At 42.1% G+C, this 27,297-nt stretch overlaps 1 protein-coding gene across 1 annotated transcript in view; it reads left to right on the forward strand.

The window, feature by feature from the left end:
• Positions 1-27,297, forward strand: part of LOC132767968 (ovostatin-like) — a 60,741-nt gene that overhangs the window by 25,815 nt on the left and 7,629 nt on the right. The window contains exons 16-29 of the mRNA XM_060763457.2: positions 230-400; positions 1,280-1,394; positions 6,958-7,048; positions 7,849-8,077; positions 10,204-10,330; positions 10,783-10,874; positions 11,787-11,838; positions 13,714-13,797; positions 15,419-15,595; positions 16,761-16,842; positions 16,970-17,126; positions 19,010-19,084; positions 21,329-21,494; positions 26,351-26,571. Coding sequence (XP_060619440.2) covers positions 230-400; positions 1,280-1,394; positions 6,958-7,048; positions 7,849-8,077; positions 10,204-10,330; positions 10,783-10,874; positions 11,787-11,838; positions 13,714-13,797; positions 15,419-15,595; positions 16,761-16,842; positions 16,970-17,126; positions 19,010-19,084; positions 21,329-21,494; positions 26,351-26,571 — 1,839 coding nt within the window. The remainder of the gene's footprint in view (positions 1-229; positions 401-1,279; positions 1,395-6,957; positions 7,049-7,848; positions 8,078-10,203; positions 10,331-10,782; positions 10,875-11,786; positions 11,839-13,713; positions 13,798-15,418; positions 15,596-16,760; positions 16,843-16,969; positions 17,127-19,009; positions 19,085-21,328; positions 21,495-26,350; positions 26,572-27,297) is intronic.

A 27,297-nucleotide genomic window follows, 5' to 3' on the forward strand; every position in this document is an offset into this window, starting at 1 on the left:
TTTAGAAAAAGTATAAGAATGTTTTTGTCTTTTCATTGTGGGATGATACTTTAGCCCAATGCTAATTCGTCACATTTGATGCAACTTTTCATGTTTTTATGTTCCCCTAAAGAGTGTTCTATCCATTCTCAAAACTATATGCAAGATTTTCTTTTTTCTAATATAAGATATATATACACAGAGTCTGTCCATGTTTTCAAGTCACATGTATTTTCCCTCTTTTCAACAGGTGTACAACCGGATGCCTTATCTAGAACTTTTTGGATATTATTACATGGGTCTGAACCTTGAAGATGATGCTAAAGAATCATGCATTGAGCTAAAAGATACTTTTTTTAATGGCTTGTACTATGTGCCTGTGAATGTTACCAATGATGGGAGTGTCTATGATGTTTTCCAGGTATATTTGTTTATTTCTCTAATTGGGGTCTGATACTACCATCCCATTTGTTTTCTTTTTCTATTTGTGGCCAGTTTATATACTGATAAAAGCCACAATGAAACTTGAGGAAGGTGGAAATAACTTGTTGTTATTTGCACACTGTTGGATGGTAAATATACAGCTGGCAACACATAGTCTGTAATATTTGTTAACCAAAATAAGGAATCTATTAGTGACTAGTCAGCTTCTGTTTCATGCACATACTCATGTCTGTAAGGTTTTTTTTACTAAAATAAAATAAAAGCTTGCTAAACTTTTTGTTAAGATTATTATGTAACCTTCTGTAGCCATAGGCCATCATAGTTATCTACACAAAATACAAAGCATGGTAAAAAGCATAAATTAGCACAGCATGTACTTTATATTCATGTACTAACATTAATTAAAAGTTTAAGTAAATGCCAGGTATTTCTAATAGAATTATGTTGAAAGAGTAAATATATCTGGAAAGTGTCATAGTGAAGCAATGGAGTTCTGGGAGAGAAATTTGTTCTTGGAATAGAATGAACACTTGGGATCTCATTGAACATGTGAGCACATTGACAGCTTTATGACACTAGTGGTGAGTGGATCGTGAAAAGACAGAACAACTTGAAGGAAGCAGCTTCTTTCCGACCCGAATCTTTCACAGTTTCTGTGGTCCAGTTGTCACATCCCTTTCCCCAGAATATTGTTCATTGTCCTCTTTAACAAATAGTTATGAAAGCTATTTTATGTGGAATATATTAATAGTTCTTAAGCCCAGTTTGTAATAGTCACTCCTTTTAAAAGATGTGGTATGTCTTCTTGCTAATGAATAAAGAAATAAAACAGCATTTTTTATCTATCCATTTGCAGAACATGGGGCTCAAGGTTTTCACCAACTCCACACTACAGAAACCTATTGTATGCCAAAGTGACTATGAATGCAAGAAAGTTTCCTCTGATGGAGACCCTGAGGTTGGACTACTTGGTAAGTATCAAGATAGAAGATTAATTAACATTAAATATGTGTATGTGTGTGCATCTGTATATGTATATAATAATTAAAGTCATCCTCTCTCAGAAGGATGAGATTTGAACCACACCCAAGTTTATAATAGGGGTGTTGTGTGGTTTCCAGGCTGTTTGCCATATTCTAGCAGTATTTTCTCCTGACATTTCACCTGCATCTGTGGCTGGCATCTTCAGAAGATCAGAGGATCAGACAGGGCCGTAGCCAGAAAAAAAAATTCGGGAGGGGTTGAAATTTTCGGGGGGGGGGGGTTGAAAATGTCACCGGGGGGGGGGGGGAGGGTTGAAACCTGCCTCCTAGCTCACGCTGAAGCAAAGAGCACAGCAGGGGGCAGAGCAGCCTTCAATAGCCTCCAGCTCCACCAAGTCTGGCCTCCTTAATGAGAGCATTCAACACAACCCCCCCCCCCCCCAACTTGTGTGCTTCGCTACATCGGCTATTGTTGCAAGTAATGACAGTGTGAATAAATTGTCAGTATTTGCCTGAGATAGTGCTTGCAGTTCTGGAGGGACTCTTTTTTTGCATCTCATAGACTTAGCATGGGGATTTGGTTAACCAGTTAAAATTCATGAGTAAACCAGGTTTTTTAAAAAATCTGAAACATTTCGGGGGGGGGGGTTGCACCCCTAAAACCACCCCCTCGCTACAGGCCTGGGATCAGATCCTCTGAAGATGCCAGCCACAGATGCATGTGAAATGTCAGGAGAAAATGCTGCAAGAACAGAGACATACAGCTTGGAAACCACACAACACCCCAGTGATTCCGGTCGTAAAAGCCTTTGACAATAAGCTGATGATTTGTTGTTCAGTGGTATTTGCCCCTTCTTCTATCTATATAGAAGCCTTTGACAATAAGCTGATGATTTGTTGTTCAGTGGTATTTGCCCCTTCTTCTATCTATATATATATAAAGCTTCTGTACATCGTGAGTACACTAAAAACAACATATGGGGCCAAATAACATCAAATTTGGCTTCCAAACGCCTCATATCCCAAGGTATGACCAACAATTAAAAAAACCCCAAAACTGTGAAAATAGCTTTAAAATCCTAAAAAAATTAAATATGTGTTACAATGCATGTGCAAAACCTGGCCCCACCCCCTCTTGTGTGAGTGGGGAAACAACCATCCATAGCAAATAGCTGGCCATTCCTGCTTCAGGAACCAAGCCAGCAGCCCTGCAAACAGCCAGCCGAGAAGCCAGCCAAGGAGAGGAGAAAGGTCCCGCAGGAAAAGAACAGCCCAGCAAAGCTGCTCTGAAAAGCAGCCTTTGACTAGAGCCTCCATCACAAATCAAAGGAGGGGGGTTGTCCCTGGCTCCTTCCTCTTCCACTCACCTCACTTGCGGCTACTTCAAAGAAAGGAAATGAATAAACCTTGAGGGAGAGAGGCAGAAAGAGAGAAGGGCAGAGAGACAGAAGAAGCAAAGAAGAAAGCAAGCAAGGAAAGGGAGTCCTTTTACAGCCATCAAACAAAAAAGGTGAGAGGGAATGGGAAGGGAGGGAAGGAGGAGGAGCCACGTCAGGAGGAGGCCGCACAGGTCTCGAAAGAGACACAGGGTTCAGTAACAAATCTCATACTCCAGGCCTGGGCCTACTTGGGCCCTCCAGGTATTTTGGACTTCAGCTCCCACAATTCCTAACAGCCATGCACACATATACAAGCAACACACACATGCACATATACACATATACACTCATATATACATGCACATATATACACATATAAATACATATATACATAACACACACATATACACATGCAAACCACACATATATACATATACACATATACATATACACATGCACACATACATACATACACACATATATACATGTACACAAGCACACACACACACACACATTATTATTATTATTTTATTTATTATTTGCATTTATTGACCGCCACTCTCAGCCCGAAGGCGACTCGTGGCGGTGTACAGAATACAGAACATAAAGACAACAGTTACAATAAATCAGAGTCATAACACACAACTTACTAACAACAAATAATTAAGCTAAAAATCCGCTTCGTCTTGTTTGGGTCATAATCCGTCTCGTCGTCCTTAGTCCATTCCGGTGGTCATTCCAAAACATAGCACTTAACTGAAGGCCTTTCCAAAGAGCCAGGTTTTCAGGCCCTTACGGAAGGCCATGAGGGAGGGCGCCTGTCTAATTTCCGCAGGGAGGGAGTTCCACAGCCGGGGGGCCACCACCGAGAAGGCCCGTTCTCTAGTCCCCGCCAAGCGTGCCTGTGAGGCAGGCGGGACCGAGAGAAAGGCCTCCCCGGATGATCTCAAGGTCCTCGTGGGCTGATAGGCCGAGATGCGGTACTCAAGGTATTTTGGGCCGGAACCGTTTAGGGCTTTGTAGGTTAGCACCAGCACCTTGAATTGGGCCCGGTAGCTAATCGGCAGCCAGTGGAGCTGGGACAGCAAGGGCGTTGTGCGCTCCCTGCGTCCCGCTCCGGTTAACAACATGGCTGCCGCGCGCTGGACTAGCTGAAGCTTCCGGACCGTCTTCAAGGGCAGCCCCACGTAGAGAGCGTTGCAGTAGTCGAGGCGGGATGTGACCAAAGCATGTACCACCGTGGCCAAGTCAGACTTCCCAAGATACGGGCGCAGCTGGCGCACGAGCCGAAGCTGTGCAAATGCTCCCCTGGTCACCGCCGAAACCTGGGGATCCAGGCTCAGCGATGAGTCCAGGGTCACACCCAAGCTGCGAACCTGCGCCTTCAAGGGGAGTGCGACCCCGTCCAGCACAGGCTGTAACCCTATACCCTGTTCGGCCTTTCGACTGACCAGGAGTACCTCTGTCTTGTCTGGATTTAATTTCAGTTTGTTAGCCCTCATCCAGACCGTCACAGCGGCCAGGCACCGGTTCAGGACTTCGACAGCCTCCTTAGTAGCAGGTGGAAAGGAGTGACAGAGTTGGACGTCATCTGCGTACAGGTGACACCGCACCCCGAAACTCCGGATGATCTCACCCAGCGGCTTCATGTAGATGTTAAACAGCATGGGGGACAGTATGGAGCCCTGAGGAACACCACAGGTCAAAGGCTGTGGTGTTGAACAGGAGTCCCCCAATAACACCTTCTGGGTACGACCCTCCAGAAATGACTGGAGCCACCGCAAGGCGGTGCCCCCAAGACCCATCTCTGCAAGGCGTCCCAGAAGAATACCGTGGTCGACGGTATCGAAGGCCGCTGAGAGGTCCAGAAGCACCAACAGGGACACACTCCCCCTGTCTAGCTCCCGGCGGAGATCATCCACTAAGGCGACCAAGACCGTCTCGGTACCATGTCCCGGTCTGAAGCCAGACTGTGCCGGATCCAGATAATCCGTGTCTCTCAAGAATACCTGGAGTTGTGAGGCCACCACGCTTTCCATGACTTTGCCCAAAAAGGGGAGATTGGAAACAGGCCGAAAGTTGTCAAATTTGGTGGGGTCCAGTGATGGTTTCTTCAACAGCGGCTTTATAATAGCCTGTTTTAGGCTCGCTGGAACGTGCCTTCCCGAAGGGAGGCATTAACCACCACCGTTACCCACTCAGCCAATCCCCCTCTGGCCTCTTTCAGAAGCCAGGATGGGCAGGGGTCTAGGATGGACGTGGTGGGCCTCATTCCTCCAAGTATCTTGTCCACATCCTCGGGTTTCACAAGCTGAAAAGAATCCATCAAAATGGGACAAGCAGGTGCTTGTGTCACATCCACAGAGACTGCATTTAATGTGGCGTCCAGCCCAGAACGGATCAAAGCGACTTTGTCTGCGAAGAACCGAGCAAATGCTTCACAGCGCGTGTCCGAGTTGTCAGGGCTCCCACCTGAGGTAGGGGGAGTTAAAAGGCCTCTGACAATCCGAAACAACTCCGCCGGACGGTTTTTTGCAGACGCAATAGTAGCCGCAAAGAAAGTTTTCTTTGCGGCTTTTATTGCCGCGGCATATGCCCTTAAGAAGGACACAAACCGTGCTCGATTTGGCTCGCTTGGATCCGAGCGCCACACGCTCTCTAGTTCCCTCTTCCTTCGCTTCATCGCTGCCAGCTCCTCAGTGAACCAAGGAGCTGGTTTAGCTCGGTTACTTGAGAGGGGACGTTCCGGAGCGATCTTGTCAATTGCCCTGGTCATCTCCCCATTCCAGAGAGCGACCAAGGCCTCGACATGGTCACCTACCGAGGTGGCGGGAAAATCCCCAAGAGCCGTCAGGAATCCGTTCGGATCCATAAGCCTCCTGGGGCGGACCATCTTAATGGGTCCTCCACCTTTGCGGAGGTTAGGGGGCGCAGTGAGCCTAAATCTGATCAGGAAGTGGTCGGTCCATGGCAACGGAGAGATGGACAACTCCTCCACACCGCCACCTTGCTCCCATCCCTGGCAGAAAACCAAGTCCAATGTGTGTCCAGCACAGTGGGTGGGGCCAGTTATTTGTTGGGACAGCCCCATGGTTGCCATGGCAGACATGAAGTCCTGAGCCGCTCCTGAGAGGGCCGTCTCGGCATGGATGTTGAAGTCCCCCAGCACAAGAAGCCGTTGGGACTCCACCACCAGGCTCGAGACCACCCCCGCTAGCTCAGGCAGGGAGACTGTAGCGCAGCGAGGTGGACGGTACACTACAAGAATCCCTATTCTGTCCCGGTCACCCACCCTCAGGTGGACGCATTCGAAATTTGTGGTCTGCGGGATGGGGCTCCTGGTCAGATGGATGGAATCTCTGGCAACATATATTCACATACATTGCCCACCTTGATAACCTTGAAGCTTAAAAGCCTGGCTTCTTTCTGCCTACAGGAAACCTTTTTGGGGAGGTGTTCCCTAGCCCAGATAGTTGGATTCCTGTTTTCTGAGGGCCAAAGCAGCGCTTTACCAGGGTATAGCTAGTATTGATATAAAAACCTACTCTCTATATGTATTTATTTATTTATTTATTTATTATTAGAATTTATATGCCGCCACTCCCCTGGGGCTCGGAGCGGCTTACAAGAACTGCTAAAATCTAACACAATTTAAAGACAATTTAAAACAATTTAAAAACAGCAGTATCAAAAATCAAAGGCCTGTCAAAACAGGTATGTCTTACCAGCCCTGCGGAAAGCCAATAAGTCCCACAAGGCACAGACTTCAGGTGGCAGAGTATTCCAGAGTGATGGTGCCACTGCTGTAAAGGCTCTGCGTCTGGTTGCTGTTAGACGCAAGGTCTTGACACTGGGAATTTCCAATAGATCTTGGTCCTCAGAACGGAGGGATCTCTGGGGTTCATAGGGGGTGAGACGGTCCTTCAGTATAAGTCTATCTCTTGGGGTAATTTTTGGCAACAAATTCTAGACTGATACATGGATTTGTACAGTGTTTCCAAAAGGAAGCAACTCTCCAAAGGTTTCACAAAATTCATGCTTAATTCAGTTTAATAAAATGCTTAGTACATTTTAGTCTGAACATTCTGTGTTCCCAAATGAATATCAAACTTTTTCAGATCAATTTCTTGAATTTCCATACTGCATTACATCTTTGCTCTGCTTTCCCACAGCTAAGGCTTCTGCTGATTCTTTTGGTGGAATGATCGAGACAGTGAGAACCAACTTCCCTGAAACCTGGTTTTTCGATATAGTTTCAGTCGAGTGAGTCTTTTTCCTACTATTCTTTATTATTCTTAACATCATATTCAAGGTTACTTATTTGCTTCTAGCCTCATAGAATCATAGAATCAAAGAGTTGGAAGAGACCTCATGGGCCATCCAGTCCAACCCCCTGCCAAGAAGCAGGAATATTACATTCAAATCACCCCTGACAGATGGCCATCCAGCCTCTGTTTAAAATCTTCCAAAAAAGGAGCATCCACCACACTCCGGGAAGGAGCCTCCACCCAAATCAAATAATATCACACTCTCATTTATTTGAAAAATCATTTCTAGAGCAATAATTTCATTATTACTTCAATGTGCTAGTTTTGTAGGGAAAATCCTCACATTTTCAGAGAATCATAGAATTGGAATAGTAACCCAATTGCTATCCAGCCCAGCCCCCTTCTGCCATGCAAAGCACTCCTGGCAGATAGTCATCCAGCCTCTGTTTTAAAATTTTCAGAGAAGGGGACTCCACCACATTCGTTGACAACATAATTCTATTGACACACAGCTTTTACCTTCAATAATGTTTTGTAATATTTAGGTGGAGTCTCTTTTCTTGTTCTGAAGAAATACGGGTGTAGGTCTTAACAGAATAAACTAGGAAGGTGGCTGGTGGTAGCAATAGTAGCAATCAGGGACAAATACATTCAGTACATATTATTTTGGTAGGTCTTCAAATAAGATGTGGAGCAGACATATCCTCTCCATTACTAAGGGGTTCATATTCTCTCTCAATTCCAATGGCAAATGACCTCAGAAGGCTTCAAGATTTGATTCCTTTCCTGTTTTAGTTCCAGTGGGAATGCCGATCTCTCATACACTGTACCTGATACCATCACTGAATGGGAAGCCAATGTGTTTTGCCTGGAAGAAAATGATGGCTTTGGCATGTCAAAGAAAGCCAGTCTGATAGCATCTCAGCCATTCTTTGTTCGTCCGTCGCTGCCCTACTCCACTATCCGAAATGAAGTGTTCGTTCTTAAGGCTAATGTCTTCAATTACCGGAACCAGTGCAACGAGGTACAATGTGCTTTAATAGTTTCAGTTGCCACTTTGACAACTTCTGAAGTGTCTCATTTTCTACAAACCATCCCACATTTGGGCGCTTGAAGTCCAACCCTGTCCTGGGGACATACGGGATGCCACAAATTCATTGATGGTGGTAAACAGTCACATTTGCTATATAGCAAAATGCGGAGGTTCTACCTGCTGGAATCATGCCTGGCATGGTACTGTTGTTCTCCCTCTTTCCTTGCCAGTGAGTTAAATAATCCCCCAAATCAGTGAGTGCCAGCCAGACTTGGAACAGCTGGATCTCAGTCTGAGGCCATTTTACAACATACCAAATGCTTCAGGGTTGGTCAGTTGTGAATGAGATTTGTATCCAATTTTAGAAAGCATAGACTCCAGGTTCATTCACAAGAGACTGACACCAGGTTGTTTAGTATGCAGCAAATTGGCCTCAGACAACGTCTGTCTGTTGTCATCATGGTTAATGCCCGCTCTTCCTTCTCTAGCCACCTCTTCACACAGAGCATATTTGCCCCTTTTGCAACTTTGCAGCACAATGGCAAGGCCTGAAAGGGACATATGAAGAGGTCCCTAGCCCTACAGATGACTGGGAAAGAAACGTCTAATGCAGGCATTAATAAGGGTTGCCTGAAGCCATGCAAGTGGAAGATCTCGTGAGATGTCTAGGCTCTCACAAGGTTTCCAATCTCATGGAAACTTATAATTCTTGCAAGATGTTCTCTTCTCACAAGAATTGAGATGGATTTTGTATAGGCCTGCTTCACATGCACTGTCCAGTCTTGAACTCACTGAGCTGCATCCAGAGTGTAAGGCAACAGTAATCAAATTAAGATTACCAGGCACATCAGGAGTTGTGCAAGATTCAGAAAACCACACGAGAATAATAATGCTTAAATGCACACGCTGATATGCATATGTCAAGACTTCTGGGTAAAAAAAGAACTAGTTAATAAAAAAAACCCTAATACTGTGAAAAGTCCTTATTTTCTGTAAGTTTCATTGGAAATATTTCCATGTGACTTTCATTTACTAGCAGTGTGAATTTCTGGGTTGTTGTAGGTTTTTTCGGGCTATATGGCCATGTTCTAGAGGAATTCTCTCCTGATGTTTCGCCTGCATCTATGGCAATCATTCTCAGAGGTAGTGAGGTCTGTTGGAACTAGGAAAATTGCTTCTCTGTGTAGTCTGACATGGTGATAGAGTGGTCCAGCATTTCTGTGTTCTCAAATCATATGCTGTGTCCAGGTTGGTTCATCAGGTGCTCTGCTATGGCTGACTTCTCTGACTTGAGAACACAGAAATGCTGGACCACTCTCACAACCACCATGTCAGACTACACAGAGAAGCCATTGTCCACAAGCATGTGGACAATTTCAACAGAAAGGAGGAAACCATGAAAATGAACAAAATCTGGCTACCAGTATTAAAAAACTCTAAAATTACAACAGCAAAACAACAGAGAGGAAACAAACAAGGACATCTAATCACCTCTCAATAAAAGATTGCCCCAGGCACTGCCAGGCCATCAAATGCTAATCAAGGTGGTCAGTTGAAACATTTACACCTAACTCCAGCAGGCAAGAGTCCTTTGACTCACCCTGGTCATTCCACAGATATATACACCCATTTTCCTAGTTCCAACAGACCTTACTACCTCTGAGGATGCTTACCATAGATGGAGGCGAAACGTCAGGAGAGAATGCCTCTAGAACATGGCCCTATAGCCCAAAAAAACCTACAACAACCCAGTGATTCCGGTCATGAAAGCCTTTGACAATACAGTGTGAATTTCATTTCTGTCATTCAAAAGTTCTGATGGACTAGGGCACATTTTCGCTTTGATGAAAAAAATGTAAGTATTGTTTGCATCCAGATAATTCGCTCCCACTCCTTTCCCCTTGATCTCAATTATAAGAGTTCCTGATCCTGACCATCTCTCCTATGGTTACAAAACATTTCTTGACTCTGTGATAACTTTGCTTCAATCCCTAACATATCCAGTAGTATTTTGGTAAGATTAGGAAAAGTAACTGAGACCTGATCATAGTCCAGCAATCTGATCTATCATTATGGTACTACTTTACTGATATTCTCATTGATCCTTTTTCTCTCAGGTGACTGTGATACTAAAAGAGTCTGAGGATTACAGAGCAGAATTTCTGTCATCAGAGAGCAATCCCACAAGGCTGTGTGCAAATGAAACAAAATCCTATACCTGGAGAGTTAGCCCCCAGAAGCTGGGTAATTACCTTTATGATCATATTGTATGACTTCACGTTGTTAGCCCTCTAGAACAGTGGGTCTCCAACTGGCCTCTTGTTGGATTTCAACTCTGAGAATCCCCTACCAGGCTCAGGCGTCCTGGAAGCTGGAAGTCCAAAGGCATCTATCCTCTCTGGTTGAGAACCACTGCTCCACCTCAAGAACAAACCTTCTTCATGTTCAATGATAGAGAGGCCTATTATTTAATTGCGTTGAGCAAAATTGATATGATATTTTTAAATGTAATGCATTAGCCAACTTTTTGTTAAAAAATACAAAAAGTGGTGCACCCAATTTTGGTTTGTTTTTTTTTTTAAAAGCATATAACATTTAACTTCAAATGGAGGATATTCTTGCTCATTTTGCTTCTCTGCTGATTGCTGCTTTGAAGAAATGCCTGCTTTTGAATGTGCATTGGGATCTTCTTTCAGGAACAGTGAATATTACCATCACTGCAGAAGCCAAAGCAGGAGAGCTAACTGGAGGATGGAGGGACACGGTCATCCTTCCACTCTTGGTTGAGGTAAGTGTGAAGATCTGGACATCTGCAAGAGATGGAAATAATAGCTTATGAACCAGTAGTGCTACATGAGCTTATATGTCTCTATAGAGAGGATTATATATAATATTTATCACTGAGCCCCCAGTGGCGCAGTGGGTTAAACCCCTGTGCCGGCAGGACTGAAGACGGACAGGTCGCAGGTTAGAATCTGGGGAGAGGCAGATGAGCTCCTTCTGTCAGCTTCAGCTCCTCATGCAGAGACATGAGAGAAGCCTCCCACAAGGATGATAAAAACATCAATTCATCCGGGTGTCTCCTGGGCAACGTCCTTGCAGACAGCCAATTCTCTCACACCAGAAGCAACTTGCAGTTTCTCAAGTCACTCCTGACATGACAAAAAAAAACTGAGATGGATAGAGAGATAAGGCACATGTGTTGACTGACCATAGAGGGATGGAGAAAGGCTGAAAGGTCCAAGCAGTGGGTGGAACAGTGATAAGTACAGACATGATGGTGGGAAGGCAGAAAAGATAATGAATCAATATTCCTGTGGTGTGAACAGTGGATAGTATCATAGAACCACATGGCCATCCAGCCCAACCCCATTCTGCCATGCAGGAAAAGCACAATCAAAGCACCCCTGACAAATGATCATCCAACCTCTGTTTAAAAGCCTCCAAAGAAGGAGCTTCCACCACACTCCCAAGGCAGAGAATTCCACTGTTGAACAGTCTTAACTGGGTTAACAGACCAAAGAGTCTTAAATCACAACACTTGCACACTTCAGTATAAATATTAGCACACATAATATATTTTCATTGCTATTCTGTATTACATGTCGGTGACTTCCATGTGTTAGTGTTGAGATTATTATGTAATTCCATACTTGTGGTTTCACACAACTTTATCCATCTTTCATTTTCTGTCATTCAGCCTGAAGGCATCAAAAAGGAGGTGACACAGAGTTCGCTTCTCTGTACTAAAGGTAAAGACAATTTTGCCTGTTATATTAAACTAACAAGCCAATTTTCAACTGGTTTTTCCAGTCATTAACTTTCTGGTTTTATATGAAATCTCTAGAGGTGCCAACTGTCAAATATCATTCTCCACGACATTGTTTTTGTCATGTTTCTTTCATTTATTTATACAACACAGGTATTAAACAACTTAACGTGTAATGAAGTACAGCAAATAACTGCCCTGAGTCCCCTCAGGGAAATAGGGTGGCATATAAATAAAGTTTTTATAATAATAATAATAATAATAATCTTTATTTATATCTTGTTTTTTCCCTCATGGGACCCAAAGCAGATTACAACATATTAAAATCATGTAAACAACAATCCATATATATCAATAATAAGTATAAAACATCGCAAAATAAGCAGTTTAAAACAACAGTAATATACATTCACATTCTCGTGGCATCACCACCACCACCACCACCACCATTATTTGTGGTTTAACAGTGATTATATTGGTTTAATGTTTTAAATGTTTGATGTAATTTATAATCCTATTTTAAATGTTATTGTAATTTTACATTATTTTAATGGCATCAAGTAGCTGCCTATGTTGTAAAGCTGCCTTTAGTCCTCTCCGGGCTGGAGAAAGGTGGGGTAGAAATGACGTAAATAAAAATAAATAAATAAATAAATAAAATTATTTAACTATCTGGTATAAACCAAGGCTTTAACAAAACGAATCTAACATTGGGTTGTTGTAGGTTTTTTCAGGCTATATGGCCATGGTCTAGAAGCATTCTCTCCTGACGTTTCGCCTCTAGACCATGGCCATATAACCCGAAAAAACCTACAACAACCCACTGATTCCGGTCATGAAAGCCTTTGACAATACCTTGAATCTAACATTTATAATTTATGCCTTAGAAGCTTACCAGTTATGACCTAGTTATGAAAATAACACAATTATTGTTTCTGGGTTATAGATATCATTTTCTAATTGGATTTTATGAAAAAACATGGAAAAAGTTTATTAAACTGCAAAAACTTTGTTTTTGCGAAACATCCTGCAGCACATTTTGCTATAGTTTTTCAGTGAATGTCTCATACAGTCTCAATCAATTCAGCATAGTTTGTGGCAGCCACAAAAACAAAGTTTCTGAGGTATAACAACTATTTTCAAAGTAAATAATACACAATTAAACAGGAAATAGCATGTTCATTTTTTTTTCAGTTTTTCAGAGTTTGTTACATAGTGTACGTAGTTCCAAAAATAAACTATGAGACCATGGTGAGAAATATATAGAAGAGTTCTGAGTGATGATGATGATGATGATGATATTGATATCATCACCACAGTTCTGAGAAATCATTCTTTACCTTGAATTGTTTACTTTTCCATTGGCACTGAAAGATCTTCAGTTATATTGCTGAATACTTTAGATATTCTTTTTATATTAAAATGGGACAGAAGTACTGTAAATTAGTAGACCAATATTAATGCAATTGCATGGTAGCTTTTGAAAATATTTTATTTTATTTAAGTAGACATACATTTGCAAAGTGTTTGTTGCATACAGTGCAATACTTTCTATCTATTAATGTTCCATAATCATTTGCATGCTAGCTTTTCATATCTCTGATAGCAGAAGAGACTGACCTACCATAATCCAAGGCCTTAGACAGCTTTGCATGTTCTTGTAGCCAATGCTGAAATTTCACTGAATGTTTAAGATCAGAATATTGAAAACAAATTATTCTCAGTTCTATTGCCACCCATTTCCAGTTTTTCCACTCAGATTCAAATGGCTTACCTTAGAGACATTTTGCTTTTATTTCATAAAAATAATGTGGAAATTGTGCAAATATTGTCATTCCTTATTTCTATAAATCCATAGGTACAACCGTCTCTGAGTCACTAACCTTAAAATTGCCTGAAAATCTGGTGGACGGGTCAGGTAGAGCTATATTCTCTGTCCTTGGTAAGTTTTTGAAATGTTGTTTTTGTTGTCTCCTGGTTGTACTTTATTTCTACATTTTTGTGAGTCTTCATATTGAGTGATTTTCTAAAATTGTACCTGCAATGGTAAGCTTTCTGCCAAGAAAAAAAATACTTCACCTAAGACCCACCTAATATGTAGAGAACAAAATACTTTGGCTTTCCTATCTGAAAACCCTTCAACTTCTTTGTGCCCAGCTTGAAGACACAGGTTACAGGAATTAATTTCATAGGATTATAGAGCTGGGAGATACCCAAGGGCCATCTTGTCCAACCCCCTGTCATGTAGGAACACACTATCAAACCACTCCTGACAGATGTCCATTTAGGCTCTGTTTAGAAACCTTCAGAGAAGGAGACTCCACCACACTCCCAGGCACACTCTACTGTTATGCATTAGGAAAAACTTGAAGGAAGAACTTCCTGCCTGGAAGTTCTTCCTAATGTTTAGATGGAGTATCTTTTCCTGCAGTTTGAATCCGTTGTTCCATAAGTTAATCTCTAGAGCAGCAGAAAAATAGCTTGTGCCCTCCTCAATGTGACATCCTTTCAAATACTGAAACATGACTACTACTAGTAGTAGGTTTTATTGATTAGCCCATCGACTGTATTAGTCCACTGACAAACACATTTAACACATACACATAGAGCATGCAACCCACAGTACAACAAAAGTTAAAATAAATAAGCTGTGCATTAGGGATCAAGGTCATCATCCAGATCAAATGTCTGCATCACCCTTACAGTTTACCCCAATCGATCCCGTTATTAAACAACTATTGGCTGATTTCTAACCTTCCTTTTTTGGACAAGGTTCTAGAGTCGGTAGTCACTATGCAAATCCATGGATTCTTGGATGAAACCGATTATCTGGACACATAGGAATCTGGGTTAAGGCCTGGTTATGGAACAGAGACAGCTTTGGTCCCCTTGGTGGATGACCTCCACAGAGAACTAGCCAGGGGGAGTGTGTCCCTGTTGGTTCCCTTGGGCATCTAAATTGCTTTTGATACCATCAATCATGATATCCTTCTGGGTCGCCTCTCTGGGATGAGACTTTGGGAGGCTGTCCTACAGGGCCTCCTCTCATTTCTAGGAGACCAGACCCAGAAGATGATGCTTGGGGATGTCTGAATGGACTCCTGGCCATCGGCGTATCCCCCATGCTCTTCAACATCTACATGAAACCTCTGGAAGACGTCATCCAAGGTTTTGGAGTTTGGTGTCATCTGTATGCAGATGACACACAGCTCTGTTATTCATTTCCACCTAAAGCCAAGGAAGCTGCCCCGGTCCTGAGCCAGTGTATGGCAGCTGTGATTGACTGGATAATGGCCAACAAGTTGAGACTCAATCTAGACAAGACAGAGGTCTGCCGCAGAATGAAGACAAACCAAACCAGTGGAAATCACCATGGGAATATTACTGCAATGCAGAATATAAAACAAGATATATATTTTTTGTAATTGTCCAAGATCAACAAACGGTTTCATGCAAAATCTTGATAAGTTTATACTTATACAGAGAAACTGTGACTCTTTTCACACAGTTTCCACTGGCTCTAGGGAGGATTAATTGAATTACTGCTTTATCTTGGTCCACAGGAGATGTTATGGGAACAGCCATGCAGAACTCTGAAAATCTTCTCCAGATGCCCTATGGGTGCGGGGAACAGAATATTGCCATGTTCTTATCAAACTACATCATCTTGAGGTATCTGAACAACACTAAGCAGCTGACAGATGAAAAAAGATCCAGGATTGTTGGGCACTTAACTAGTGGTGAGTAGCCTTTTTTTAATGGCACCCTGACTATAATGTGAGTATGTGTCTGTAAGCTGAATGTTTCTTTGTTCTGATTTCAGCACTATACCATATCAGTTTGTGATATTTGTACAATGCATAGTATAATAATATCTCTATGAAGTTTACATATAAAATTCTATTTTTTAAAAAAACAACAGTTAGAATAAATATAAATACAGTAATTTTCAATCTAGGGGAAATTGTGTAAATAGGTAGGTCTCCGAGCAGCTGCCCATTTCACCTTTTTCATATAACCTGATGCGATCATTTTCATCTAGACCAGTGCATTCAATACTGAAGTCTCACCCACTTTTTTGTTGTTGTATCAGGAGAGACTTGAGAAACTGCAAGTCGCTTTTGGTGTGAGAGAATTGGCCGTCTGCAAGGACGTTGCCCAGGGGATGCCCGGATGCTTTGATGTTTTTATCATCATTGTGGGAGGCTTCTCTCATGTCCCCGAATGAGGAGCTGGAGCTGATAGAGGGTGCTCATCCGCCTCTCCCTGGATTCGAACCCTCGACCTGTCGGTCTTCAGTCCTGCTGGCACAGGGGTTTAACCCACTGCGCCACTGGGGGTTCCTGTCTCACCCACTGACAGCTGATTTTCCAAGACATTTCAGTGACAAAATTAGTCATCTGCAGGAATGTTGCTGGTGACACAGTATATGCTGAAATGTTGTCTTCTCTTGTTTTGTGGGGTGGAGTAACATTCCCTCTGCACTTCTAGCTCAAAGTACCATTATAGCAGTACACAATTTCCTCATTTTACTCCCTCTCAAACCTAGAAACATTTGTACATATGTGCATCTTTCTCCCCACATAGCTATGTCATATAATCATGGATCAGGACTGGCCTAAATGTAGGATAGAATCAAAATATCATTACCAATATTTATTCCTGGAAAATATTTTATAGAAGACTTGCTCCAAAGCTTAGCTTGATTTTGAAAATGATAGGAGTGCAGACAACATCTACATTCTCTTTAATATTTTAACAGGATCAACACTAACTGGAGGCCTAAATGTTGACTGTATGAGGCTGAGCCTATCTCAGAATTATAACCCACTTGAAATAATGTTTCATTTAAAGGTGGGGGAGACAACCACCAAAGTGAATTTCATATTTTTTCTTCCACTTTAGGGTACCAGAGGCAACTGAATTTCAGAAACTATGATGGATCCTTTGGGACTTTTGGTAGCAAGAAAGTAGAAGGAAATCTTTGGTGAGAACAATGTACCATCTTTAAGACTGAGAGCAGAGAATAGCATCTATTTGATTATACTGCACACTTCTCTGTCTCGCCACTTGCTGTCTTCATTCATAAATCCTCCAATCTTTTTCCCCACCAGGCTCACCGCTATGGTCTACAAAGCATTAGCACAAAGCAAGTCTGCTATATTTGTAGATGACAACGTCTTGAGCCAAGCACTCATATGGATTGCAAGCAAACAGGAGGCAGATGGCTGCTTCCAGCCACAAGGGAAAATCTACAACAATGCCTTACAGGTATCATGGGAATTCTTTGCACTCTAGACCCACTGCCTTTGACCCAATAGACTGACTCCTGGAGGTCCATCTGCACTGTACAGTGGGTGCTGTTTGATATCACTTTAACTGCCATGGATCTACCTTATGGAATCCTAAAATTTCTAATTTGGTAAGGCAGAGTAAGCTAAAGACCATTTAAAATTACAACTCTCTGTAGCACTGAACAATGGCTGTTAATCATAGAATCATAGAGTTGGAAGAGACCTTGTGGGCCATCTAGGCCAAGCCCCTGCCAAGAAGCAGGAAAATAGGATTAAAAGCATCCCCCATAGATGGCCATCTAGCCTCTGTTTAAAAGCCTCCAAAGAAGGAGCCTCCACCACACTCCAGTGCAGAGAGTTCCACTGCTGAACGGCTCTCACAGTCAGGAAGGTCTTCCTCATGTTCAGGTGGAATCTCCTTTCCTGTAGTTTGAAGCCATTGTTCCGCGTCTTAGTCTCCATGGCAGCAGAAAACAAGCCTGTTCCCTCCTCCCTATGACTTCCCTTCACATATTTATAAACAGCTATCATGTCTCCTCTCAGCCTTCTCTTCTGCAGGCTAAACATGCCTAGCACTTTAAGCTGCTCCTCACAGGACTTGTTCTCCAGACTCTTGATCATTTTAGTCACCCTTCTCTGGACACATTCCAGCTTGTTGAAATCGCCCATGACTACTATATCTCTTCTTTGTGCTTGTTCAGTCAACTGTTGAAAGAGGGCTTCATTGAGTACTGCATCCTAGCTCAGAGATCTGTAGTAGACACCCACAACAAGATTTTTTTGAGGCCCAGTTTCCTTGATTCTTATCCAGCTGCAGGGTTCCGTCCTGGGCCCGGTCCTGTTCAACATCTTTATTAATGACTTAGATGAAGGGTTAGAAGGCAGGATCATCAAGTTTGCAGACGACACCAAATTGGGAGGGATAGCCAATACTCCAGAGGACAGGAGCAGGATTCAAAACCATCTTGACAGATTAGAGAGATGGGCCAAAACTAACAAAATGAAGTTCAACAGTGACAAATGCAAGATACTCCACATAGGCAAAAAAAGAAAAAAAAAACCAAATGCAAAGATAGAGAATGGGGGAAGCCTGGCTTGAGAGCAGTACATGTGAAAAAGATCTTGGAGTCCTTGTGAACAACAAGTTAAACATGAGCCAACAATGTGATGTGGCGGCAAAAAAAGCCAATGGGATTTTGGCCTGCATCAATAGGAGCATAGTGTCTAGATCTAGGGAATATTGTGTCCAATTCCGGGCACCACAACTGAAGAAAGATAGTGACAAGCTGGAATGTGTCCAGAGGAGGGCGACAAAAATGATCAAGGGTCTGGAGAACAAGCCCTATGAGGAGCGGCTTAAAGAGCTGGGCATGTTTAGCCTGCAGAAGAGAAGGCTGAGTCTCCACATGATATCCATGTATAAATATGTGAGAGGAAGTCATAGGGAGGAGGGAGCAAGCTTGTGCCCTGGAGACTAGGACACAATGGAACAATGGCTTCAAACTACAAGAAAGGAGATTCAATTTGAGCATTAGGAAGAACTTCCTGACTGTGAGAAAAAAAACCCTCTATTTAATTTCTAAATCTTTATTTTCAATGACTTCTAGAAAAGCATTCTTATTCTCCCTCCTAGTCAAACCCAAGATTTATAAAAAGCATGTTCTAAAAATTGAATGAAAAAAATTGAATGAATATCTAGCGTTTTCACATAAAATATATTTGTCTAGGTGTCCTTTGACTTCTAAGAGAGACCACAGCAAAAAAAAAAAAAAAAATCACACCCACTTATCACTTTAGAGTGGGGAATATGTGTTCTTATTTGCACTTTTGTTTGATTTTTTTTCCTCTCTTTGAAAACAGGATGGAGCAGATGAGAGAACTATAGTTACCGCTTATGTCACTGCTTCACTATTGGAAAGTGGACTTCCCCAGTCGGTACGGATTTACTGTGATGACAGTTTTCACTGATACCTCCCAAGCAAATTCTCTGAGATCTTCACCAGTTCTGCACTTACACTTCTAAATCTTTCTTTCAAGGTTATATCCTCAGGTTTGGGCACTAGCCAATTTTAATAATAATAATAATAATAATAATAATAATAATAATAATAATAAAGCTTTATTTGTACCCCGCTACCATCTCCCCAAGGGACTCAGTGCGGCTTACATGAGGCCGAGCTGACAACACAGCAATAACAAAAGCAAAAACAACAGTAATACAAGCAGTAAATAAAACTCATCACAAAAAATAAGCAATAAACATTAACATAGCACGACGACATTTAAAAACTTATGGCTGGGCCAAATGTAATAATTAAAATTTTAAAATATGCTCGACATGGCAGGTAAAATATGATTAGGGTAGGACATTTGCCAAATCCAGTAAAATATAACATTTTTCATGGAGGCACCATGATTATTTGAATTATCTACAAAGAGGTGTAATATGAGGGTTTCCATGTCCCTTTAGTTATTCTTAAATATTTGTGATAAACCAAGGGCACAGTCCACTGTGAAACTATCCTGAACAAGCAATAGGAGGTTCACAAGAACGGTTTTGTTGATCAGTTTGGTCCGTGTCTGTATGTTGTTCATTCGTTCAGTCGTCTCCGACTCTTTGTGACCTCATGGACCAGCCCACGCCAGAGCTCCCTGTCAGCCGTCACCACCCCCAGCTCCTTCAAGGCCAGTCCAGTCACACCAGTATATAATAATAACTGCAACATGTGCTAGTTTACATTCTGCCTAAACACCTTCAGAAGTTCCTCACCCAAAATTCAAGCTTGTGAATGGATTTCCATTTCCAATCTCATGTGGAAATGGGCAATTTCCTTGGATTTCCATTGGGTTGTTTAAAAAGCAAGAGTTCCAGTTTTCCTTTTCTCTGTGGCCAGTGTCACAACCATGGATCGGCAACCTTTGCCAGCCCAACCAGGAAAATGAGATTTAATGATATGGAATAGTGTAGAAAGGGATAAGAAATTAATCTGGAAAATCTTCTCCAGATGCTTACAGTGGCCATCTATTCTTAACGTAAATACTGTCATGTCCCCAAAATTCTTATTTGCCTTCATCCCAGTGAGCTTCTATGTGTCTGCCCGAGTTCACCTTGCATTTTTCTCTGACCTTTCTTCTGTTGTAAACCTCATCCCTCAATGGTGGAAAGTTGTCCCATCTTCAATCCTTTCTCATTATGAATGAGACTTGGATTGTCTGTGAATCAATGTTCAGCTTTTTAGCTACCCAGTTTAACAATTAAAGTCTCTTCTTGTTCACTACATTTTCATGGATACATTTCCACATACTTTATCGTCAAAGTATATTGCCTCAATCTGCATGTAGCAACTCAATAGATTTGTCATATAGCAACCATCTCCCACTGAGACAGTGTTTCTCAACCTGGGGGTTGGGACCCTGGGGGGGGGGGTCATGAGAGGGTATCTGAGGGGTCATCAAACACAGTAGTTTCTGTTGGTCATGGGAGTTCTGTGTGGGAAAGTTGGCCCAATTTTATTGTCGGTGGGGTTCAGAATGCTCTTTGTACATGAACTATAAATCCCCTCAACTACCACTCCCAAATGTCAAGGCCTGTTTTTCCCAAACTTTGCCTGTGTTCAATGCCAATGCCCACCAAGCCCTTCCAGTATTTTCTATTGGTCATGAGAGTTCTGTGTGCTAAGGTTGGTTCAATTCCATCATTGGTGGAGTTCAGAATGCTTTTTGATTTTAGGTTAATTATAAATCCCAGCAACTACAACTCCCAAATGACAAAATCACCCCCCCTCCAACTTCACCAACATTCAAATTTGGGTGTATTGGGTATTTGTGCCAAATTTGGTCCAGTGAATGAAAATACATCCTGCATATCAGATATTTACATTACAATTCATAACAGTAGAAAAATTCCACTTACGAATTAGCAATGAAAATAATTTTATGTTTGTGGGTCACCACAACATGAGGAACTGTATTAAGGGGTCATGGCATTAGGAAGGTTGAGAAACACTTCACTGAGAGATAGAAGCCAAACTGAATGTTTCCAGAGGTCTCTAGGAAATGGAACGTGCACTTAGGTATTTAGTTCATATGCAAGTATCCTAACAATGAGGTTAGTCAGTTGGTAAAAATGAAATGTTTTCATATCATGTGTTAATAAATAATCTGTATCTTAAACAATAGGATCCTGTGGTGCGGAGTGGTCTCTCCTGCTTGGCTGCTCTTTCTGACAGGGATTCTGAACATCTCTATGTCAATGCTCTATTGGCCCATACCTACAGCTTAGCTGGTGACATGGAAAAAGTGAACCGTATCTTTAATGTCCTGATGACATCTGCTACTAGAACTGGTAAGTGTTTTGCCCTTGTATCCAGAAGCAAACAGCAAGGCATCCATGTCTCGTTTTAAATAACTTTCACTCTAGGTTCTTGTGGGGTTTTTTTTTCACTCTTCTGACCTTAATTGTGTAGATATAACAACTGCTTGGGCTGAGATGGTAGAAGTGAAGCCATCACTTTTCAGACCCAGATTAGCCTTGGAACCCAAAGTCAGAGTAGGAATAGCAGAGTTGCTTTCTCTATTATGTATTTCAGACACAGTGCCTAAGAAAATTTGGAAGAAAAACAAAAATAAATATGTTTTTGATTTTAGTTTTTCAATGGAGATGCACATTTGGAGGTCCATGGGACAGTTTTTGGCAGGATGAGGCAGGGAGTCACATACAAGAATTCCATTAATGCAGCCCTGGTAACAAATAATTCAGAGTCCTTCCAGTTATATCTGAAGATGAACTAAGGGGAAACCTAACTCCTATGTACAACTTCAGCTTCAAGTACTCCAGGGTTGTGCAAGGAGCTGATGAAAAATTAGTGAGATTGTGATTCCATACAAATGCATGAGATCTCCTAATAGTCTCGTGCATTTGTATGGAATTGCTATCCATTTTGTTTTTTTGCATTTGTTTGGTCCCGTTTTCATTTTTGTTCCGCATCCAAAAGAATGAAAATTTTTGGACCATTGGCGGCAATGGGAGGGCTTTTCAAGCTTCCCCTCCCTTCAGTTTTAGGACCAAAGGTGACTCACAGAGGGTAGGGACAAGGAAATACAGAGGTTGGGGAAGAAAGAAAATGTAGTTTTCCCAAGGGCCAGTTAAAGAGAAGAGAAACGGAAAGTTTGATAGAGAGATAGTGGTTTTCATGGGTCTGGATCATGGTCTGGAGAACAAGCCCTATGAGGAGCGGCTTAAGGAGCTGGGCATGTTTAGCCTGAAGAAGAGAAGGCTGAGAAGAGATATGATAGCCATGTATAAATATGTGAGAGGAAGCCACAAGGAGGGGGGAGCAAGCTTGTTTTCTGCTTCCCTAGAGACTAGGACACGGAACAATGGCTTCAAACTACAAGAAAGGAGATTCCATCTGAACATGAGGAAGAACTTCCTAACTGTGGGAGCCATTCAGCAGTGGAACTCTCTGCCCCAAAGTGTAGTGGAGGCTCCGTCTTTGGAAGCTTTTAAACAGAGGCTGGATGGCCATCTGTCAGGGGTACTTTGAATGCAATATTCCTGCTTCTTGGCAGGGGGTTGGACTGGATGGCCCATGAGGTCTCTTCCAACTCTGTGATTCTATGATACGTGAGAAAGCATCATTCAACAGAAGCCCAAAAATGTCCTTTGAAAAACATTTATTCTATAATAATATTTATTCTATTTGTTCTATGAAAGTATAACAGAGCCCAAAAGAGAGGGAGGCACATAGAGAAACTGAGGAGAGTGCTTGAATGTACATTTATTTATTTATTTATTTATTTATTTATTTAAAGCATTTATATTCTGCCCTTCTCACCCCAAAGGGGACTCAGGGCAGAGCACAACATATATACGGCAAACATTCAATGCCGGAATAAAACAAGCTATAAATATACACAAACATTAAAATCTGTTGTATCCCATTTAAAATCAAATTGTTAAAACCATCTCAAACTATCTACATCCCTGCCTTTGACATATTTGCAGTCCTTGCATAACTTTGTAAATGCTACAGTTGCAGTGGAGTTTGAACGAGCATGAAGCAGACCTCTCTCTTCATCCTTAAATGTTCCAGAGGCTTGGCGTTCCCTGAACATCTGCACGGGGGTCATTCGGGAATAGGGTGGATTTCTGGAAGTCTTCTATTAGCAGATGGAAACTATTTGGATTCCACCTTGCCATGATATATCTCAATAAATCAGAATGGGACATTTAAAAATAAACAGAAGTAGTAGTGATGTGGTCCATGGGTGCAAAAGGACAACGGTTGGGGAACAATTTTATTTAGTCCAAATAAATACTCTTATCATGTAGCTAGAACTCTTCACCAGGCTAGCCTCCCTCGCCCCCATGCCATTTAGGTGATTGTTGTTGTTGTTGTTGTTGTTGTTGTTGTTGTTGTTGTTAGTGCTAATTTCTTTAGACTTAGGATCTCATTACATGGACCTTGAGAAGCATCTGTCTAATGAAGGGAATTGTACCTTTTGATCCCCAATTGTGACGATGTGTAGATTTTATTCCTTTGGTTATGTGTAGTTTGTACAGTGGTTTAGGGATGGTAAGTATAAGAGATTATGTTTTGTTGGAGAGAGTGGTTTGGCGTTAGCTGAGTTGCCATAGCAACAGGGGCGGAGCCAACTGCCTCTTCAAGGGCAGCTGTTTTGAAAAAGAGTCAGTCAGTACGCCAGTGAGCTACTGGTAACACTGAATCTCTTGGTGGAGATTCAGGGAATGTGTCTGTAGCCAGTGTGCTATAGGAAAAGACTGAATCTCTTGGTGGAGATTCAGGGAGTCAATTGGTGACCAAAGGAGTTGCAGAGAAGGACCCGGTACAGGGGGTTGTTGATTCTGAATTAAGAATCAAGGTTTGGCTGGGTTTAAGCCTGTTGTGCCAGCTGTGAAACCTTATGAAGTGTTTGCCTGAGTTTACTTATGAAACCTTTCCAATGTATCCATCAAGATTTGTGCCTCTTTTGAAGAACAGTTATACATTGTTATACTCCTGTTGAAATAGACCTGTTACTGTTTTCCTCAAGCCTTGCCTGATACAGTTTCTCCTAAGTTGAACAGCCTGCAATAGTAAAGTCAAGCCAGGAAAGTAAACGCTACGCTATCAAGTGAATAAAGCCTACTGTAATTAACAGTCCCTTTATAAAATAGCTCCTAGGTGGATATTGATCGTTGCCCGGCTTCCCTCATAGATAAGGTGGCAGTGGGTGCTTTACCACGCGCACCTTCACAATTGGTGGCATTCGGTGGCATTAAAACAGTCATCGTTACAGTTGGTGGCAGCAGTTTAACGACCCCTTCACACCAATTGTCATATTTCAAGTTCTGTCTTCCCATCACATGTATTTCCCTCTTCAGTTTTCCTCCCATTGTTGCCCATGTTTGAACCATCACATGGATAATCTTTTTCTACTCCCTCTCAATATTACTTTTAAAAAAATCAAGGAAATCCTACCATGGGAGGGAGAGAGAGAGGGAGAGAGAGAGGAAAGAAAGGGTGAAGAAAAGAAGAAAGAAAATGAGGGAGGAAGATGGGCAGGGAGGAACCAATGTAATTATAACCCCTTTGCAGGGATCCTCTTTTGCAAGCCTGTGCACCCGTCATTAGACCAATGTAATTCTTAACCTCTGCTGTGGAATGGAGGAAGGGAGGAGAGAAAAGAAAGGGGGGAAGGAAAGGATTTAGGGAAGAAGACAAGGAGGGAGGAACCAGTGTAATTATAACCCCTTTGCAATGATTCCCCTTTCGCAATCCTGTGCTCCCTTTCATTAGACCAGTGTAATTATAAACCATTTTTCCATGCTCCCCTCCTGCTGTGCTTTCCTTCCCTCCATTAGGCCAATGTTATGTTAAAAAGTGCACAATTTCGAATATAGATTACTGTTAAGGAGAAAATGCAGTGCTAGCAAAGTGATGAGGAACGCCTATTCCTCCACATCACTGAAGCGATTCGACATGGGCTGTTCCGTCTCCCAGTAGTTTGATTTGCATTGCCCCATAATTGTAGGAAATAGCACCTTTTTTTTTTGCATTTCTCCCAGGGTTGTTACAGACTCAGCAGCACCCTGATAGTTAGCCATTAACAGAGGCTGGAAAACAGCCTGCAAAGCTTTTGCTGTTATTGGCCTGAAAAAGTATCTTTTCGGTCTAGAGACTGCCCTTTTTCCTGGGGATGAGATCTCCATTTTGGAGAAGCTCTTCTGCCTTCTTCAGTTTAGAAAAAGTCTCAGATGTGCTTGTGGTCAGCCAGGCCAGCTCAGAAAAGCCATCATAAGTACTTACCCTCTTGCCTTTGAAACTGGTGCTGAGTTTAGATAGGGAAAGACCTGCTCTTTCTAAAAATAGCAGCTCAGCATTAGAGCAGAGAATATTCCAGGATTTCTCTGATATTGGGAGAGGCTCTACTACTTCATTTCCAAGCTAGCTTTGAGCTTAGATAGGCAAGACCTGCTCTTTATAATATAGCAACTCAGGGCTAGGGTAGAGAATCCCAGGATTTTTCTACCATTGGAGGAAGTTAACCCAGCAGCTGAAGGGAAAAGGAAGAAAGGAACATCCATATGATTTCACAAGTTGACTGTAACCTCAACCAGTTGTGCCAAGTCTGACAAGGACTTTGAGAAAATAAAAAATCCTGTTTGATGTTCAAATCTGGAGTGGCCTTAGTTACTGGGAATCCTGAGCTTCAAAGTAAGGCCCCCGCAGTTCACTCGGATAAAGAAAGAAGCACATCATAGTTTTAACTTTATAGTGTCTGGGTGTGACAACACATGGGCGAATCTGCCAGATCCCATCACATGTGTTTTTCTGCATTAGTGATGTTCTGGTGCACACCAGGTGCTCAGAACATCATTACTCACCCATGTTCTGAGCTCCCTCCTTTCAGCATACTTCATCTCCATTTCAAGGATGAAAGGCAATGGATGGCAGCTGGAAGTAGGCAAATGTCTGCTTATTGGCTCCATGAGTCTTCATCCTTAAAATGGAGATGAAGTGTCTTATGGCGGGGAAAATGCTCCATGTGATGAGGACATTAATCTATGGGACACATGTGAGAGAATGACTACTGCTGATCAGGATGAACAACAATGAATCTAGCTATGGGTAAATGTCCAATTGTCCTGACAGGAGTTTACTGCCTGAGCTCTAATATTTTCTTCTGCATTCTCAGGGGGGCTGGTGTACTGGGAAAGGGAGAAGAGGCCCCCACCACAACTGTTTCCTTCCTTCTATCCTCGTGCCCAGTCTGCCGAGGTTGAGATCAACAGTTATTGCCTAACAGCTTATCTCAAGCAAGAAAACCTCTCCCAGGAGAACATGACTTTTGCCTCGGGGATTGCACATTGGATTGTCAGGCAACAGAACTTCAATGGAGGCTTCTCCTCCAGTCAGGTGACTTTTAAATGAATTATATGCTATGGGAAGAATTACATCCTTTGTCTGTCAAAGAATTGGAAAGTGCCTCAAGGCCCAGTTATTACCATCCCAGCCAATTGAGAAATCCACTGCTAAACCACCGTGCAGTATGGCTATCCAACCTGTGTCCAATCCATTCCAATGTAAAAGAAAATTTCACATAGCAATCTCTTTTCTTCTGATTCAAATTAATGGAATTTATTGGCTCATGCTCATATTTTTTGTTCATTTTAGGTTTGTTCATGTTCTGGAATAGGAGGTGTTGAGGGAATTCACTGCTTTCAGGAATGTACATTTCTCCATCTTTAGTTTCTAAGTTACACAACATATTTGTATGGTGAAAAGCATTAAACATCTGCTTCTCTTGGACTCTGAAGGCATATTTAATCAAAATGAATATATGTTACGGATTAGAGGGAGACTATGATTACAATATTTCTTGAACTGGCTCCCAGTTTCTCCATTTCAAGTTCCACAGAAGAATTAACATTGTACCATTATTGTGAAAAAAACACATTTAGACAATTGTTTCCATTTTACATTTGCCTTGCTTTTCCTATCACGAAAGCATCCAAGGAATTTGGAATTTCACTGTGACTTAGTTATTTCTCTGTTTACCTCTAGAGCAGGGGTCCTCAAACTAAGGCCCGGGGGCTGGATACGGCCCTCCAAGGTCATTTACCTGGCCCTCACTCAGGGTCA

Source organism: Anolis sagrei, chromosome 2, assembly GCF_037176765.1.
Source record: "Anolis sagrei isolate rAnoSag1 chromosome 2, rAnoSag1.mat, whole genome shotgun sequence".
NCBI lineage: Eukaryota > Metazoa > Chordata > Lepidosauria > Squamata > Dactyloidae > Anolis > Anolis sagrei.